This window comes from Equus przewalskii, chromosome 6, assembly GCF_037783145.1.
Source record: "Equus przewalskii isolate Varuska chromosome 6, EquPr2, whole genome shotgun sequence".
Taxonomy (NCBI): Eukaryota; Metazoa; Chordata; class Mammalia; order Perissodactyla; family Equidae; genus Equus; species Equus przewalskii.
Window position 1 is genome coordinate 70496169 of NC_091836.1, and position 18137 is coordinate 70514305.

Sequence of the window (18137 nt, forward strand, 5' to 3'; positions counted from 1 at the left end):
TAAAGCATAGCATTCCAAAGTCCTGAATCAGACCTAGGTAGAAATCCTTTCAGGAGAGCCAGGCCTCCAGTGAGTGAGTTGAGTCTGAATTTGTTTGAGCAAAATCCACAAGTGGTTTTTTTTTTTTTTTTGCATCAAGCTCAACAGCTTCTTTTATTTAGATGCACAAAGTAATAAACCCTGAATATTGTGACATCCAAGGTAGCTCAGGCTACAGTCTCAGGGGAATTTGCAGTGATCCTCAAGGGTGTGGACAGGACCACCAGTCAGTTGTGGAAAGTCCTCTGCAATGATTTCCTCATAAAAGTTTCACTGACATACTAAGAGACTTAGAATCTCAGGACTGCAAAGGTCCTTTGTTATTTTCTAGTCCAAATGAGGGTATTCCTTGAGAGAATTGACCTGACTCACTGACAGAGCCCAGGATGGGGACCCAGGGCAGCTCCTGCAGCCTCCTGACATAAGTGGTCACCTTTCAGCCTCCTGACATAAATGGTCACCTTGAGAAGCCCTGTAGTTAGAGGAAGGAACACTGACTCCTGGGTCCTCAAACAGTTGTTCTCTCTCTCTCTCTCTCTCTCTCTCTCTCTCTCTCTCTCTTTCTCTCCCTCCCTCCCTCTCTCCCTCTATTCGTTATCTTGTCTGTGCAACATGTGTGTTGGTCTTAATGACTGCTGAGATCTATTCTAGCTCTGCAACTCCACTTCTTCCTTCTCAAGCAGACAAGGCCTTCTTCTGCAGCATCATCTTTTTGGCTGCTCAGGGTGTTTTGGCTGCTGATTTGTATGCTGAGTATGTGTGTGTCTTACTTCATAACATGAAGAAAGGGAAACATTCTCAGACAAGGTTATTCTTAGATGTAGAAACCAAATTCTACTGCAGTCTCTTGAAGGCTTTTGATTTTCCTCAGAGGGATGATCTGAACACTTTGTAAGATGGTTGTCTTTGTGGCATAGAGCGGGTAGTGCAGGCTTCCCAGGGGATTAAAAATTCCAGAGCACATTCTCAGGGAGCATAAAGGAAAGTCACCAGCATTGTTGACTTGTTAACTTTAAAGAATCATAAAATTATGGCATTTTAAAACATAGAATTTTAGAATCTTAGAATCCTCTAGTCTGTGCTCCGAGTTGGATCGCATCATAGAAGTCATAGTTTAAACTATCTACTGTAGTCTTTCAGACGAGTCTCTGCTCGCACACCCCCAGGACAGGAAGCTTCCTATCTCTCTGTACAGTGAGAGACAGAGAAAAATAATAGCTGACCTTTGTGAAGTGCTTTTAATGTGTCAGGCACTGTTCTGAGGGCTTTGCAATTATTAGTTAATGTCCTGATCACAGTGACCCTACGCAGTAGGTACTGTTATTATCCCCATTTTACAGATGAGGAGACTGATGGATTCTACAGCTATGAAACAGCAGGCTCGGGCTCCAGACTACTCACAACCACTGCTCTGTGCTGGTTAGCTTTGAGAGTCAGGCATCTGGGCATTCAGGATCTCCTGCCCTCCTGCCTGGAAGAGAAAGGCTCTCCACTCTGGCAGGACTCCCCATACCTTGCTTTATTCCTTTAAATCTGGAATCAGCAAGCTTTTCCTGTAAAGGGCCAGATAATAAATAGTTTAGGCTTTTCAGGCCATATGGTCTCTGGCATTAACTACCATTGTACCAGGAAAGCTGCCATAGTCAATATGTAAATGAATGGGTGTGGTCGTGTTACACAAAAAACTTTATTTACCAAAACAAGCTGCAATTACACATAACTGTAGTTTGTTTTGTTTTAAATGTTAATAGTGTGAATGAAAGATTCTGTGGTAAACTCAATTTGGAAAAAGTTTCCTGCATATCCCTATCTTGGAGATTCACAGTTTGTCCTATCATTTAAAAACTTCTCAGGGTCATAGAATAAAAAACAGACAAACCTATTTGTCTCGATTTTACATTGCTGCTGCTGCTTCTGTTGACTCAACAACAATTAAGATTACTCAGAATCATAGTCTATTGAACACTCATAGGACATTCCCATCGTGAGAACCCCCTTTGTTTTACAGACAGGTAAATTGTGTCTCCAAGGTGGAGTACCCATCAGACCGCTCCTTCTGGATGTCTGCAAACCTAGACTCTGTGTCTTCCCCCACAGTGTTTGCGTCTCCTCCTATGAGCACATCTCATGCTTAGCTCCACAGTCTAGAAACTGGGAGGGGTCTGCTCTAAACTTCTCCCTCAACTGACTTGCACCTCCACTTCCAGTTAGTTTCTAATTCTTATCGATTATTCTTTTCACTCTATCCTCATTGCTCCTTATTTCCCAAACATATTTGTCCACCAAACCAATTTCTCCTGGGATAAACTATGGATCTGCAGGTGGAAGGATAAATGACATGATTCCAGGGGAGAGGACAGGACACTTTTTGGTGCCTTTTGTGGTGACTAAACAGCAGCTCTCATATCCTACTGAGTACCTCATCAGGGGCAGAGAGGTGCCAAGCCAAAGCTGTGGTGTGGAGTGAGAAAGATTTGTGACCATATGGCAGCTTTCTTTTACTTAAGGTTACGGTAGAAGAGACTCAGGGTCTTTAGAACAATGAGATTTTAGTTCAGAAGAAATCTTCATTCTTAGACTTATGATTTTACAAAATAAGAAACTAAGGCCCAGAGACTTAGCAATAGTCATAGCAATTGGAGGAAACCACAGACTGAAGCCAAGATCTCTTCTCTTCCAATAAAGTACCTTCTCCACTCTGCCTTCGGTCCCTTCTTGCAGAAACAGCACAATGTTGCTGAAAGGGTTCTTGGTGAGCATCTTGTAGATGAAAGACCTGAGGCCCAGAGAAGTCTGGTGGTGTGTCAGCCAGACCAAGCCAGAATGAGGACCACAGGGAAGAAGGCTCAGCAACACTCCATTAGAACTCCAAAGCCAGGCCCCTCAGGCACTGTCTCTTCAACTCGGGAAGAAGGAGAAGTTCCTAAAAAGACTTGCCCTTTCTGGGCCCCAGGATCCCTTTGTGTAAAGTGAGAGAGTTGGGGTCACTTGATGATATTTGGGTTCCATAGAATCATCCCATTTTGTGATTCTGTAAGGACACAGTCTTGTTCCTGAGTGATTCATGTTTCAAGTTTTTCCTGTGAACATAAGATCTGACTCTCTTTTCCAGAAGATTCAAAGGCAGCACAATTTATTTGAATGGCTGATTGAGAACTTCTTGGGGCCTGACTTCTCAGCCCCAGCCCCAGCTTTTGTCCATCCTGCTGAGGTGCTGACTTGGCCTGGATTCCAGGTCAATGTGAACCTTTGTGATCCCTGACATCAGGCCCTCAGGCAGTGGTGGCCTCCCCCAAGCCCCAGGAGGGGAGGAAAAGCCAGCTCTGTAGAGCAAACCTTTTCAGCATCCCAAAAGATGAGGATCTCTGAATGACGACTTTTATGGGATTCCACCTTAAAATTTGGCAGGGAGGAAGGGGAACATGGTAAAGGGAGTCAAAAAGGGAGGATAATAGGAGAAAAAGAAAGAGAGGCTAAGGGGAAAAGCACGACAGAAAGACAGATATGGCAGCAGAAGATACCCTGGGGTGCTAAGTGAAGAGACAGAAAGGCAAGATGGAGTGCGATAAAGAGCGAGCGGATTGAAGGTCTCCCGTCTGTGTGTACTTGCCTGTGTCATGGCACATAGCTCAGACTTCCAGACTGTCCAAGCTGCAAGGGTCCCTTAAGAGATCATCTGGTTCCAGCCTCTTATTTTATAGGTCAGAGCCCTGAGACCCAGAGAAATAAAAGATGCCAGAATCACACATGCAGCCCTGTGCACCAGGACTGAGGGAGCTGCCTCTGGGGCCAGGGCTCTCTGGGTGGAGCCCTGTCCTCTGTCTGTTCTCATCTGTGTTTCCAGCCTGGATTCAGCCCATCCTTGTCTAGGGAGTCGTGACTGGGACCTACTACCTTCCAACAATGCTGTTCTGCCAACTAACTGGAAGTCTCTCTTATTGCCTTGGTACAGGATATACTGCGGGGACACCATACAAGGTCCCGCCAACCCAGAGTAATACTGCTCCGCCCCCCTACTCCCCATCACCCAACCCCTATCAGACGGCCATGTATCCAATCAGAAGTGCCTACCCCCAGCAGAATCTGTATGCCCAGGTAGGTGCACATAGAAGCCTGGGCCCACCTCTTCTGCAGGTAAATGAGCCACCAGCCTGGGTGGGGTGGGGGTGGGTGAGGAAGAGAGGGAAGGAGAGTTCATGGATCTGGCCAGCTGTCACTGTTATGTCATTGGAACAATATCCCTGCAGTCTACACATTCTCCTACTCTACCTCAGCCCCTGGAGGGGTGACACACAAAGTCATTCTGGTTAACGGAGCCCAGAATATCAGAGGGGCAGGGGCCCTGGAGATCACCTAGCTCAACTCCTTTTAATACAAGTGGGGAAGCTGAGAGCCAGAGAGGGGAGTGACTTGTCCAAGATCACACAGGGAGCTACTGGTTGAGTCAGGATGAGACCCCATATGTCTTGGGCTTCTCTCCCTACCCGCGGCATCTACCCTTCCTTCCTAAAGTTTGTGAGCTGAGTAAGGAGGAGTAAGTGCCCAGGCTCTACCACCAGTTCCCTGGATGACCCTGGGCAAAGTTATTTCCTCTCTCTGTGCCTTCGTGCCCCCATCTGGGCTCCTTCAACTAGAGACTGTGCTGACTCCGAGGGGATGGCTGTGAGACTGGGACCAGATGAGGCTCCAGCTACATGTGGCACATTTTTCTGGAGTGACAATTTTACGAGAAGTTTAAGTAGTGAGGAGAATACTTTTTTAGTTTAAAAAACAGCTATAGGGGCCAGCCCAGTAGCGCAGCAGTTAAGTGTGTGTGTTCCGCTTCGGTGGCCTGGGGTTCGCCAGTTCGGATCCCAGGGGCAGACATGGCACCCCTTGTCAAGCCATGCTGTGGTAGGCATCCCACATATAAAGTTCAGGAAGATGGGCAAGGATGTTAGCTCAGGGCCAGTCTTCCTCAGCAAAAAGAGAAGGATTGGCAGCAGATGTTAGCTCAGAGCTAATCTTCCTCAAAAAAAAATTTTAAAAATAAATTAAAAGAATAAAAAACAGCTATATTGTAGAGTAGAATGTAAAACTTTTAAAAGATGAAACAATAGGCTTGAGATAAGTTTTTCTTGTTCGTGGTAGGTAGTTTTGCACTATGCTATCAGACCTCTGAGGTTACAAATGGACATTCTAAGGTTCTTGTCATTAGTTAGGAGAAACATTGAAAAGCTCTGGATTAAGATGATCCAGGGGTCCCTGTCTACTCTGTCCCAAGTCAGCAGGCCTGTGGGCTGTGGCAGCAGGAAGCAGCCATGTGCTGCAGGCAGTGGGAAGTCACCTCAAACTGTTGACTCCATCTTCAACCTTTTTGCGTAAAGGGAAATAGATACTAAGAGACACGTGGGGAAATGCTCTGCATTTGTGACGTTTTTCCAGTATGTAGACTGGAAGCATTCGCACCACTATGATAGTCCCACTAGCAATCCTCCATGTATATGCACACGGTACTCAGTGTCCACCAGCCCCATCCACATCCTTCTTCACTATTGATTGTGGTCACTCCCTTTACATTTTAGGCAGCTTATAGAAGCACATTGCAATAAGATACAGACTACAGACTTTTTTTTTTTTTTTTTGAGGAAGATTAGCTCTGAGCTAACATCTGCTGCCAATCCTCCTCGTTTTGCTGAGGAAGACTGGCCCTGAGCTAACATCCATGCCCATCTTCCTCTACTTTATACGTGAGACGCCTACCACAGCATGGCTTGTCAAACGGTGCCATGTCCGCACCTGGGATCTGAACCGGCAAACTCCAGACCACTGAAGCAGAATGTGCACACTTAACTGCTGCGCCACCAGGCCGGCCCCAGATACAGACATTTTAAAATGCTAGGATCAAGGTTAAGGGAGTAGAGCTCCTACCCCATTAGATCATAATGGCAGCCCTAGGACCAAGGCAGGACACGGTTGGAGCCTTATTTTTCAGACCAGAGCTGAGCCCAGCACTGAACTATCCATGCAGTCATGTAGTAAGAGAGAAGCAGAGTCCCAGCTGGCACCCAGACGTGTGTCCCTGGGCCAGTGCTTCTCTAACCCCATCCCTTAGGATCTGGGAAGGACAAGCTCCCCTCTCCTCTCCTCCTCTCCATATCCCACCCCACCTCTTCCAAAAGCCTGTGTGACCTCAGCCTCTTTCCCCCAGGGAGCCTACTATACACAGCCGGTGTACGCTGCCCAACCCCACGTCATCCACCACACCACGGTCGTCCAGCCCAACAGCATTCCCTCTGCCATCTACCCAGCGCCTGTCGCTGCCCCCAGGACCAACGGCGTGGCCATGGGCATGGTGGCTGGCACCACCATGGCGATGTCAGCAGGTGAGGGCAGCGTCTGTGTCAGTGTCCATCTGCCTCCTCCAGGAACTCATAACAGAGTAGAGAACACAGTCATGGAATCAGCTGTAGCATGAGAAATCCTGTGCCAAGAGGTTCTGGGAACCCAGAGGAAGTACCCTCTAAATCTGTCCACGGGTATGAGGAAGATTGCACCAAGGAGGGCATATTGAGCTAGGCCATAAAGGGTGAACAGAGGCTAACCAGAGAGATGAAAGAGGGAAAAGGCCAGGCAGACATGAGTGTGGCATGTTCACAGAAGGCAAATGGTCCAAGACACTTAGAAAATAGGCCTATGGAGTTGGAAGGGTGGCCGGAGCAGTCAACAAAGATAAAGTGGTGAAGAGTGGTGAATAACTTTAGGTAACGGGGAGCTAACAAAGGGGTTTAAGCAGAGGGATCAGGTTTGGTTTAAACATTCTCTCTGGCTGCAAGTGGAGGCAGGATCAGATAGGGAGAGGCTGGAAGCGGGGGGTCAGTGGGGAGGCTATAGTTTAGAGGAGAGATGATGATGCTAGGACTCAGGTAGCAGCAGGGTTCCAGAAAGGAGGGCATTGGGCAATCTTATTTAGCAGGGAGGAGCTTAAGGACCTGTCCAGTGATTGTAAGGCATGGGAGAAGCAGGAGTCCAGGAAGACCCTTTCTCCGTTTCTGGCTTACTCCAGAAATCAGAGCCTTGCCCTTCAGGAACCTTGAGGCTGGGGATGGGGAGAGACAACAGAGGAAGAGCAGGTTTAGGGAAGTCTTTGGATGAGCTGACATTCAAAAAGAGAGCATGAGAAGGCAAGAGGGCTATGAATAACCTTTAGAGACCCAACTTTTAGAGAATCCACTGGGTCACCTTCTGAGAGAAGAGAGAACAAGCAGATTGAGTTGGGGGAGAGGTGGGAGTTGGGATTTTATTCTGCCCCTAACGTAAGGGGTTGTTGAGGCCTCTCATTCCCCAGATAAGGTCAGCAAGTATTGAACATCTGCTCCGTGCCAGCTTTGTTGTTCAGGTCCTGGGGACCAGTTACCGATAGATCGGACCAGAGCCCTGCCTTTAGGAACAGCTAGGTTGGTGGGAAACGTGACCACATAAACCAACAATTACCACTCCGTATGATGTTTGTGCAATAAGAGGAGCATACAGAGAAGATTAGGAGGAGGCCACTGAAGAAGCGTGATTGACTCTGTCCTGGAGCATCAGAAAACCTTTCCTGAAGGAGATGAAGCCTGGCAAGGTGGGGAAGGGTGGGCAGCATTTCATGAGCAGGTGGGGAGGTGTGGCCCAGGGAGGAGCAGCTGTCAAGACCATGGCTTCATCCTTTTCGTCCCAGTGCCTTGGGACGGCCTCATCAGGTTTAATCTCTTTCTGGTTGCTCAGGAACCCTGCTGACTGCACCCCAGCACACCGCGATTGGGGCACACCCTGTCTCCATGCCAACATACAGGGCCCAAGGGACCCCTGCGTACAGCTACGTGCCCCCGCACTGGTAAAGCCTGCAGCCCATGCAAGTGAGTGGGGCCGGGGCGGGAGAGGTAAGAGGGTCACTGAATACTGGAACTGCCTCAAAGCCCCTGGCTTGGTCTGAAGCACAGGTGTCAGCAGGGGGCAGGTGACAATACCAGTTGCTTTCTTGCTCCAAGTTCAGTAATATCACTCTTAATAATAGCTGATACTTTATATATATTCTAGATACTTTATATGTTATCTCAATCCTTACAGTAGCTCTGTGAAATAAGAATCATTAGCTGTATTTTAGTGATCAGCTAATTTAATCAGATTTAGGTATTAGGTGACGAGCGTCACTTAAACCAGTAAAAATTAAGCTGGGACTTGGACCTCCAGTCCTCTGGTACTGAATTCTATGCTCTTTACCGAATGGTCTTCAGACTTCTTTTAACTGTGGGCCCCATTCTTCAAATGAAATCTTACCACAATCAGATGTTGGCTCTGACTGGGGCCAGGTGGAGACCTTGGGCCGACCCCCACCCCCAGCTTCCTTACTGCTTTCAGCAGCTCCTGAGGCAGTGCCAGTGAACCACAGGGCTCTGGGGATGTCCCTTCGAAATCCTCTGCCCTACCTCCTCATCACCCCTGCCCCTCCACCTCCGCCAGGGTCTCTTCACACTGGTAGGGAAGCAGGTGGCTCCAGTGAGAAGGCACACAGGGCTCCACTTAGGGCTCCCAAAGTGAGGGAAAGGGTTCAGTGGCTTCCTGAAGTGGCCTCGGGAATATCACTGTGACTAACGGCTTTCCCATTCCTCCCCCAGATCTGGAGTCACACATTGTATGCAACTACTCAAGTCTTACACAGGTGCTGGAGCAGTTCCCTAGCAGCACCACCTCTATTTGCAAGAAGAGACAACGGAAGTGCAAGGGTCACTTTATGCATCTTAATGGTTTTGGTTTTTATTTTTGGTTTTTGTAAAAGCTGCTTTTTCTAATCTCCTGCCTCTCCCCACTATCACCCTCTTAGCCACTGCCTCTCTGGCTCGACCCCCTCCTCCTACCTGACCAGGCACATCCTCTCTGCTCTTCCCGTCCCAAAGTACCCAGTCCCCGGGGATCCCAGTCTAGTTGCAGGCAGAGAGTGGGGTTTATTGCAGTGGTTCAGCTGAAGGCACAATTTCCTTTGAAGAGCATAACAGATGTGGCCCTCGGGTCCAGGGTAGGAACTCAGAACTGTTGAGCAGGCCACATCTCTGGGGGATTGTTTCTTTTTTGATTTTCTCAAGCACGATTAGTTTAGGACATTATTGTGTCTTGACACAAACGAAATGTCTTCTGAGAACCATCGTAACAGACCAAGAACCAAACCCCCTGATTAGGTAGGAGTGTTCATAGCAGCTTAATACCCCAGGTGAGAACCTGGGAAAACCAGATTCTTTCTTTGGGAAAACTTGGGGGGGGGGTGGGGGGAAGGAAGAGAGAAGAGGGGAGAGAGGTGCTTGCTTGCTGGCTTTGGTTTGTAAGGTCTCTGGCCAAACTGTCTGGGCCTGGACCCTCTGATTTGCACGGTGATGTTAACTGACCTGGCACTTCCTCAGAAGGTGATTTTGACCTCAGACCTGCCAAGCAGCTGCAGGGTGGTGGGCTCCCAGCCTCCCAAAGCCTTGGAAGGCCAGGTGCCCTGTGTAATCCAGACCTTGGCTTCTGAGCCCTCATGGACCCACTCTGATGAGGAGCTTCCTCCTGATTAGAGTGGGAACCTATAGTATTCTCTCCCTTCCCTCTGCCCTTCGTAATGCCAGGGCTCACCTGTCTGTCTGTGGGCAGGCAGGCATGCCAAGCTCTTGGTTACCTTGTGCCATTCATGGCCAAAGTGAAGGAACCACATTCCAGGTGGGTGCTGGCAGCTCGGAGGGTCAGGATAGTGAAGGAAAAGCAATAGCAATAAACATTTCATAGCCTCATGGAACTGAAGGGACCTTAGCAATCATCTCATCCATTCCCCTATTTGACAGATGAGGAAGCTGAGGCCCAGAGAACAGAAAAGGACTTCCCTAGACCTCGCAGTAAATTAGCATTAAATGCAGCCTTCCTACCTAGGGGCATGTTGCCCAAAATTTACTGAGGAATGGATCAGATGAATCGGCTTAGTTTTGTAAAAATTAAGTCAGCAGCGCCCCACCTGGTGAGCTCTGGGCTTTGGTTTCTGCTCTTTTCCTCCACTCACTTCAAAGATGGGGGTTGAAGACTAGGCAGAGGTCACATGGGGGCAGATGGCAGAAACAGAAGTTTCAAATGAAGAAATAACATTTGGAAATTCTGTGAAGACATCTGAAACTTTTGTCCTATACCTGACTCCAGCCCTAGGAGAAGGAGCAGATGGGCTGGCTAAAAAGGAGAGTCCATGCTGTTAGGACAGCAGCCCCTCGTCTTGAGAGGAAAGGAGCATGAGGATGAGGCCCAGGAGACATGGGCTCTCCTGGGAGAAGGAGGACCCCTGGGTCAGGAGGCCCCCTAGTCTCAGCCAGGAGCTGGGTTGCCGAGCACTGCCCCCCTGGCCCCACCGCTTGGCTGGGCCAGCAGCCCCTCTGGGGGGATGCAGGAACATTTACTGTACAAAATGAGATCATTGATAATATTTGGGACTTTTAAATAACTCTTTTCATTTTAAATTCATGCAAACATACCCCTACCCCTACCTCCCATGTCTCCCTAAAGGAGGAAAAAATCAGGAAACCCTTGGGCCAGCAGGACCTGTCTGGCTGTTCCCAGGAGGTCAAAGACCATCAGCATCCTTGGCCCAGAGCTAGGACTTGGGGGCCCATCTTCTTGGCCTTCCAGGGAACTGCAAGACCAGTAAGGAGAAACCCAGCTGTTCTGTGGTCTGCTCTGGGGTGCTGAAGAGGTTTTGTTTTAAAACAACAGAAAGTTTTCCAGTGTTAATCCATTTTGTCCAAATACCTCCTCCTACTCTCTGGTTTTGTAAGAGTGAGTGAAGGTTGTTTTAGATTATGTCATACATGTTTGGAAAATGCCAAAATAATAATAATGATAATAATAATTATATTAGGAAACCTTTGCATTTGTCAGGTGCTTCATAGATTTCAGAGCACTTCACAGCCTTTAATTTACTGGCTCTGAGAGAGAGACGGGGTCCGTGTTATTACACCCATTTGACAAGTGAGGAAATCGGTTCTAGAAGGAAAGGGAACATCCTCAGAGTGAGCACAATGCTGGTATCCCGACAGGCTTCCCTGAACTGTGCTACCTCCAGGTGGGCTAGGGTAGAACCAGAGAGGAGGGGAAAAGGAGGAGACCTAGGGATGACCTTGTGACTGTTGTGCTTTCTACACCAGTAAGTAAAAACTAACATTTAGTACCTCACAGTTCACGAAGCAATTTCACATCCATCCCTGGTTTAACCTTGTGAGATAGATTGTTCCTCCCATTTGATCCATGAAGAAACTGAGACTCAGAAAAGCAAAGTGACTTGCTCATAAGTGGCTAAGCCACTTGAATCCCAGTCTGTCTGCTCTCTCTTTCCCGCCAGTCTGACTCCACACACAGGCTCTTGGACTGAACCATCTGTGCTCTGCACCCTCTCTTAGCCCTAGCATGTCATTCAAGATCAAAGACAGGCCCCAAGGCAAAAACGAGGCACAGAGAGGCTGTGGTCTAGAAGAGCCCACGCCCAGCACCCTTTTTCAGTAGGAGCACCGGAGCCCCAGTTCAGCTGGCCTCAGCCTCTTGCTTTGATGGACATCCACAAGCCTGGCCAAGCTTGGGGAGTCACTGCAAAGGGACTGAGCCCAGGAGAGCAGGGGCAGTGGTGTGCCTCTGGTGGGATGAACATACCTGGTAGGATCACCGTGCCTGTAGGGAGGTACGATAGGTATCATCCAAAGATGCTAGATGGCCCAGTGGTCAAGTTGGACGGAGGGTCAGAGCTGGAAGGGCCCTGTCATTGTAGGAAGGCCAGCAAGCCAGAGAGGACAAGGAGTGTGCCAGCCGGACATAGTGAGCTGCAGTGCTGGCACCAGCATGCAAACTCCTCTCTCTACCCCACTCCACTGCCTCTCCCAGTACCACAAGTTTGGTGGCCAGGGTTAGGGGTACAAATGGTTCCAATCACCAGCCAACCCTCTTGGCTTCCCCCATGTTTACCTGACTCCCTCTCCTCATTAGCCTGGGGCCTAGGAAGCTGGAGTCTGGAAACTGGAGTGCCCTCAAGTGGTGAGAGCCTGAAACAATCTTTCTACCACATTTTGAAAATTTTATTTCTTCCCCATGAGACAGGACAGTTGCTGCTGCTCCTCTCTCTGTCTCCTGGCAATGACCCTAAAGTGCATATCTCCCTCCCTAAATATTGAACAAGGACACACACACATGCCAGAGCTTTTTTCATGCACAAAGTACTTTGACATTGATTGCCAAAATCCCCATTTTATAGATGGAAAAAACTAAGTCTCAGAAGGCTTAAGAGACTTGCCAAAGGTCACTCTGCTCTTTCTGCTGGCACCTAGTGGGGTCTGAGTGGCAGGCATGAAGAAGAGATGGGCTACCTTTCTGTCCTTAAACAGAGGAAGACTGAGCAGCTCAGTCCTCCCAGCTGAGCAGATTTTTAGAGGGGCCCTGGGGACCCAGAGGCATATCCAGCAGGCAGCACCAGGAGGATGAGCATTTGCAACAAAAGGCCTAACTTGAACAAAACACTTTGGGGTCATGATGCCTAGGACTGAAGACATGTTCAAGGGCAGCCCTGGGAATCTGTCCATTGAAAGACCCATGTCCCTGGGAGGCCTGTCCACACTTGCTTTTTGGCCTTGGAGAGCCTGCCCACTGCTCAGATCCAGTGAGTTGGCACTTCCAGAGGACCTGGTTGTAGCCCTGAATGGCCAAAAGCAGATCTGACTCCATTCCCTGTGCTTGCTTTTCCCCTGGGTGAGAACCAGGACCTAGAGAGACACTGCACAGTCCTTAGTCCTCACCCCAACTCTTACCCCTGGATGCCCAGATTGTTCCAAGTTTGAGGTATCCCAGTCTCGGAGATCTTGGGGTGCTGCTTTGGAGGGGCTTGCTTTGTTACGAGTGGCCTTCAGAAATTAATCACGTGGAGTATTAAAGTAGGGCAGAGCCCTTGGTCGCCAAGTTCTGGCATCCTCATTGTGCAGACAGAACTCGGCCAGAGTCCCAGCAAGGCACTGACCGAGCCAGGCCTGGAGCCCTGCATATCAGATTCCTTGACTCTGCTCCGTGGCCAAAGAAGGGCCTAGAGGGCATGGGTCTTTGTCTTGGTGTGGTCTTGGTCACAGCACTCTGGCTGGATCATTCATTAGGTGTAACCACGGCATTTCTCCTCAATTGCAGTTGAGTGAAAGTAGGTGGAAGGTCTGCTTTTCCACCCTGTGTTCCACTGGATCATTACAGGGTATGCGGTCCCCAGCTGCTTGCCAAGCTTGGGAATCCAGAGAAGGGCAGGTTGGGCAGTGGAGTGGGCAGGTGAGAAGCAGGCTCCATGCCGGTATGCAACCCCAGGGGGATCCAGGCCCAACCCATCTCTGAAAGCAGGATCACAGCAGAGGAAACCCAGCCAGGCTGACATCAGATTCCACACCTGAGCCTCTGAGAGCTCAGGTTCCTATGGGCATGCCAGGCTAGCTGCAGGATTTATGCTTTACGTGTCCATGTTCCCCTCTCCTAGAAAACTTGTTTCTGAAATTAGGCATTACATGGTTCTAGGACCCAGCCTTCAAAATTCCCGGCAGGCTAGCTTCAACATTCCATAGCCAACCTTGCCTGAGCCAGACTTGGGTCCCACTCCCTCAGTTTCTTCAAGGGGTACTTTCTATCTTGCATGCTGTTCAGTCCAGCCCAGTGGCCAAGTGAGGAACATGGGAGTTGGGACTGGCTGCCACAAAGTCAGAAAGGGAAACTAGAGCTGTTGCTTCCCTATGGCTACATCTGTAGTTCCTGGGCATCCTTGCTGTTGCAGTGAGGCCTGGTACCCATTCCAGCTCCTGGTAGAGGGGTTATTTTCCTTCCTGAAGATGCAACAGCTTTGCAGATAAGTACCAGCCCATGGGAGTCAAATGGGTGAAATCATCTTGGGCCTGACCCCAACAAGACCAGCATCTCCAGGCTCCAGCCTTCCTCCTCATGCCTGAGTGTCAAGGAAAGAGTGGGACTGCCCAGAGACCACCTTCTTGGGTCAGCCAGATTGTCTGGATCTATGGTGGGACTCAAGCTCCTCCTTACCCATGTGGAGGTAAGGCCAGGCCTCTAGCAACTTGGAGTTGTCTGTAATGACCTTTAAAGGCCCAAGGGCCTGTCCCCATCTCCTGACTAAAAGGCATCTGCATCCCTGTTTCATATCACATGACAGAGAAACCTGTTCTCGTGGCATGTAACATCCCTGTGAGAGAGCGTTGTATATGATTTTGTATTTTTTAATTCCTTTTAATCTACAGGTTGGAATCTAATTTTTAAATTTTATTGGAACTCACATTTTAAAAAGAAAAACAAAATAATAATAATAATAATAAACCTTTGACTGGTGTCTTCCAAGTAGTTTGATCAAAGAACTTATAGGTGTTTTCAAAACACAGCCTGGAGTGTAAAGATTGGAAAGCCCCATGGCCTCGCTTGTGTGTACGAAGTGTAAATCTGGTTTTGTTTTGTTGTTTTGGATTCTTTTGGGTTTTTGTTTCGTTTTGTTTTGAAGATCAGATAGTGATCACTCTGAAAGATTGAAGCCAAGAATTTGTAACTATGATATTTACTGTAAGCTGTAGAACATTCAATAACTATTAAAAAAAAAGTTTCCAAAAAAAAAAGTCCAGGGTGACCAGACTGGTGGTTCTTGGGGCAGGGAGACACAGACCACCTCCTGGGCCAGTGAGTCCCCTGGGCTTCTTCCCAAGTTGATCCTAAACTTGTGTGATACTTGATCCTAAGGTGTGTGACACAGGCGCACAGGGAGGCCATGAATGATGAAGGCTGATGTCTACCAAGTGCCCCATGTGGCCGGCGCGCTGCTTTATGCTGGGTAACTCATAAACCTCACAGCACAATGGGAGGTGAGCCCTGTTGTTAGCCCCGTCCTCGAGACGGGGCAGCTAAGAAGGGTAAGTACCTTGGCCAAGGTTACAGAGCTGGTGAGGGCAGAGTTGGAACTCACAATTGGTCTGGCTCCAAAACTGAGGTACCGAGTCCCACATTCTCCTGCCCACCCTGGAGGAGGCAATCCCCGAGCTTTCCCAAAGGGTAAATTTGTCAGGTGGGGAACCAAGGGAAGAGCTTGGTGGTTTGAACAACAGTCGAGGGAGGTCATGTGGTCTCCATCCAGTTGGTCATCAAGTGCTGTCAGTTTTACATCCTAAATATCTGTCTCCCCTCTGGGCAAAGCCACTGCCCTAGTCCAGGCCTGAAGTTCTGTCTGGTCATTGTGGGTACCATTCCCTCCCACCGCCTGGTCCCTACAGTCCATGCTCTCCCAGCCTCCAAGTATTCAATCTCCTCCACTGGAGAGAAAACTGAGGCCCACCTCAGTGACCCGGCTCACCTAGAGCTGTAATTAAAACCCAGGACTCCTAACTCCCCAGCCCTTTTCACCACACTGCACCCTGTGCCCCCCTAGCACCCTCCTCAGTTCTCCCTGCCGTCCTCACCTAACATGGATCTCGTTCTGTGGTGCAGTGGGAAGCTGTCAGGTGTGGGAGGGGAAGGCACCTCTGGCCACAGGGACTGCTGGGCTGTGTCACAGCAGTGTCTTCAGGACAGGAAAGGGATTTTCCCCAGGACTCAGCTCCAGGTCACAGTGGCAGGGCAAAGGACCAGGAGCAGGCAGGGAGGCAACAGACCTGAGCCCCAGCACCCACCATTCTGGCCTGTGGGGGAGGGGCTGTGGGTGGAGTGAGGAGAGGTCAAGCTCAGAATTCTCCTCGGGTGTCAGCCCAGGGCCCCACCCTGTCTTCCAGCTCCCACCCCTGCCAGCAGCTGGGCCCACCCTGAACTCACGAGCTGACAAGACTGCCAGCATTTAGAGCGGGCAAGCCTGGGACAAGCCACGGAAGCTTCTAGGTGAAGGTGGGGGCCTTGAAAGCCAAGGGCATCAGACGCACCCCTGCATGATCCCTCAGCTCCTCATCCCACACTTTTGGGAACTGGCCTCAACATCCCCAAGGGACAGGTGAAGCAACTGAGGCCAGAGCCTTACCTTTCTCTTACGTTCCAGCAAGCAGGAAATGGGGCAGGAGCAGGGAGGAGGGGCAGTACTTATTACCCCAGGGCCCAGCACGGAGATGGGGGTGCCCCTTACCCAGCCTGGGAAGCCCAGACCCAGCCTCGGTCACCACCCTGGCTGGCATCTGTATGTGCCTCACCCCAGATGAGAGCATCTGGAGACCACAGTCCACCCTTCCCTGGGAAAGGAGGCCAGAATGGGAGGGACTCAGGCTCCCACCCCACCCACCTGGGCACTGTCTCCTCATCCCGTTGTGTCATCCAAGTGGATGGCTGAGGACAGCCAAGTTTGAAAAGGCAAACTCTCAGATGCAACTGAACAGCCAGCAAATAGGGACACTAGTGCACCCTGGCAGCCCCAGGGAGGACATCCTTGGGTGCACTGGTGATGCCCCCTAGTCCCCTACAACAGACACCTTGTTCTAGACTTTGGCAACCTTTGGTGTTCCAGAAAACTCTTCCTAATGCCCAGCTTCTGTGTCCTTCCTTCCCCTCTCCTGGAGCAGGTGAAGGTTTGTCTCCTGGGTCCTCAGAGGTACCCTCCCTCTCCTGCTCACCTGAGAAGCCACCGAGAGAGAAGCTTGTACCCTAGAAAGGTGACAGGCAGGGAGAGGTTGAATGTCAAGGCACGTCTGCTCAGCTTCCTCTCAGGGCAGGTGTTTTCTCTGCAGCTACTCGGCCAGGCCCTACCATGGCTTCTGTGAAGCTGGGCCTCCTGCTGTCCCATCATGACTGCCACCCTCTCCCAGCTGCAGCAAGCCTGGGACTCTCACAGGCTGTCGCTTTCCACACCTCCCCAGGTTCCATCAAGCGTCATTTTCTGGTTCTTCAGCCTCTCCTTGGGCTTCTTTCCCATTCGTGTTTAAGTGTCTCCCGCCTCACCCCCATTCCATCTTAAAAAAAATACCAAACACAAACAGAACCTGGAATTAACTAAAAACTCTCTCTCCCTGGAGTGTAAGGCCCCACCAGCTGTCACCTGGCACAGTCTGGCTTCCACAGGGAGCTCAATCCTGGTCCTGCACCTCCCACGTCCCTGTGTCCACTAAGCAGGGGATGCTCCAGTTCTGACCCTGCAGCAATGCCTGGCTTTGTGACCCACACTGCTCCCCACACACTCGTCCTTCCGTGGCTTCCCGGACACTGTGCTGTCTTGGTTTCCTTCCCACCTCCTTGGCAGTGCCCCTGGAGTAGCCCAGGGGTCTGTCCTGAGCCCTGTCCCTGAAACATGTTCCCTCCAGTCCAGTCCTGGTGCAAAGGCCCACCTGAGTACTTCTAGATAGTCCCATAGCCCAGGTCTGTTTCTTGAGTGCTCCAGGCCTTCACATCAAGACACCTTAGGACATCCCATGGGGCTGTATCACGGGTACCCTCAGGACTGCTCCTCCTATTTACCCACCCTACTGGCCCAGCTGTCCCTAATCCCTTGACCCACATCCCATTACCAAACCCTAGTGGTTCTGTCCTAGGAATCTCTTGGGTCCCTGTTTCTCTCCACCACACCCATGTAGCCTAGCCTCCACCATCTTTTGCCTGGATGGCTGCATCAGCTTCCTTGTGGAACCTCTGCTCCCACAGCTCCTCCACTCCCCATACTGTGGCCAAGAGCAAGCTGACCAATCATGCTTTTCCCCTCCCCAAATGCTTTAGAGGCTCCTTGGCATATGACATGGCTTCCGAGGGCCCATGTGGCTGCCTTCTGCTGCCTACCCTCTCCCCAGTCTCCACACCTCAGTCACCCTCTAGTTCCAGCTTCTCCAGCTCCTCATAGTTTGGTTGATGTCTGGCCTTTGCACATGCTGTTCCCTCTGTGGAGCACATTTCCCCTTCCCACCTTCTCCAGCCCCAAAATGTCTTACCTACCCCTTCCATCTTCCACTTCCTTTAGAGCTGTGCTGTCCAATACAGGAGCCACTAGCCACATGGGGCTATTGAGCCCTTGAAATATGCTAACTCATATTAAGATGTGCTTTAAGTGTAAAATGCACACCAGGCTTCATAGCAAAAAATGAATGGCTCATTCATAATTTTTACACTGATTT

At 50.0% G+C, this 18137-nt stretch overlaps 1 protein-coding gene across 20 annotated transcripts in view; it reads left to right on the forward strand.

The window, feature by feature from the left end:
- The window catches only part of FAM168A (family with sequence similarity 168 member A), a 185379-nt gene extending 170692 nt beyond the window's left edge, over positions 1–14687 (forward strand). For 16 of the 20 annotated variants that reach the window (XM_070625911.1, XM_070625915.1, XM_070625916.1 and 13 more), the window contains 4 exons: positions 3992–4134; positions 6230–6404; positions 7786–7916; positions 8676–14687. In XM_070625911.1, coding sequence (XP_070482012.1) covers positions 3992–4134; positions 6230–6404; positions 7786–7898 — 431 coding nt within the window. In that variant the 3' untranslated portion in view covers positions 7899–7916; positions 8676–14687. Of the gene's footprint in view, positions 1–3991; positions 4135–6229; positions 6405–7785; positions 7941–8675 lie in introns of all 20 variants that reach the window. The other 4 variants (XM_070625912.1, XM_070625917.1, XM_070625909.1 and 1 more) reach the window with 1 other exon arrangement.
- The last annotated feature ends 3450 nt before the right edge of the window (positions 14688–18137 follow it).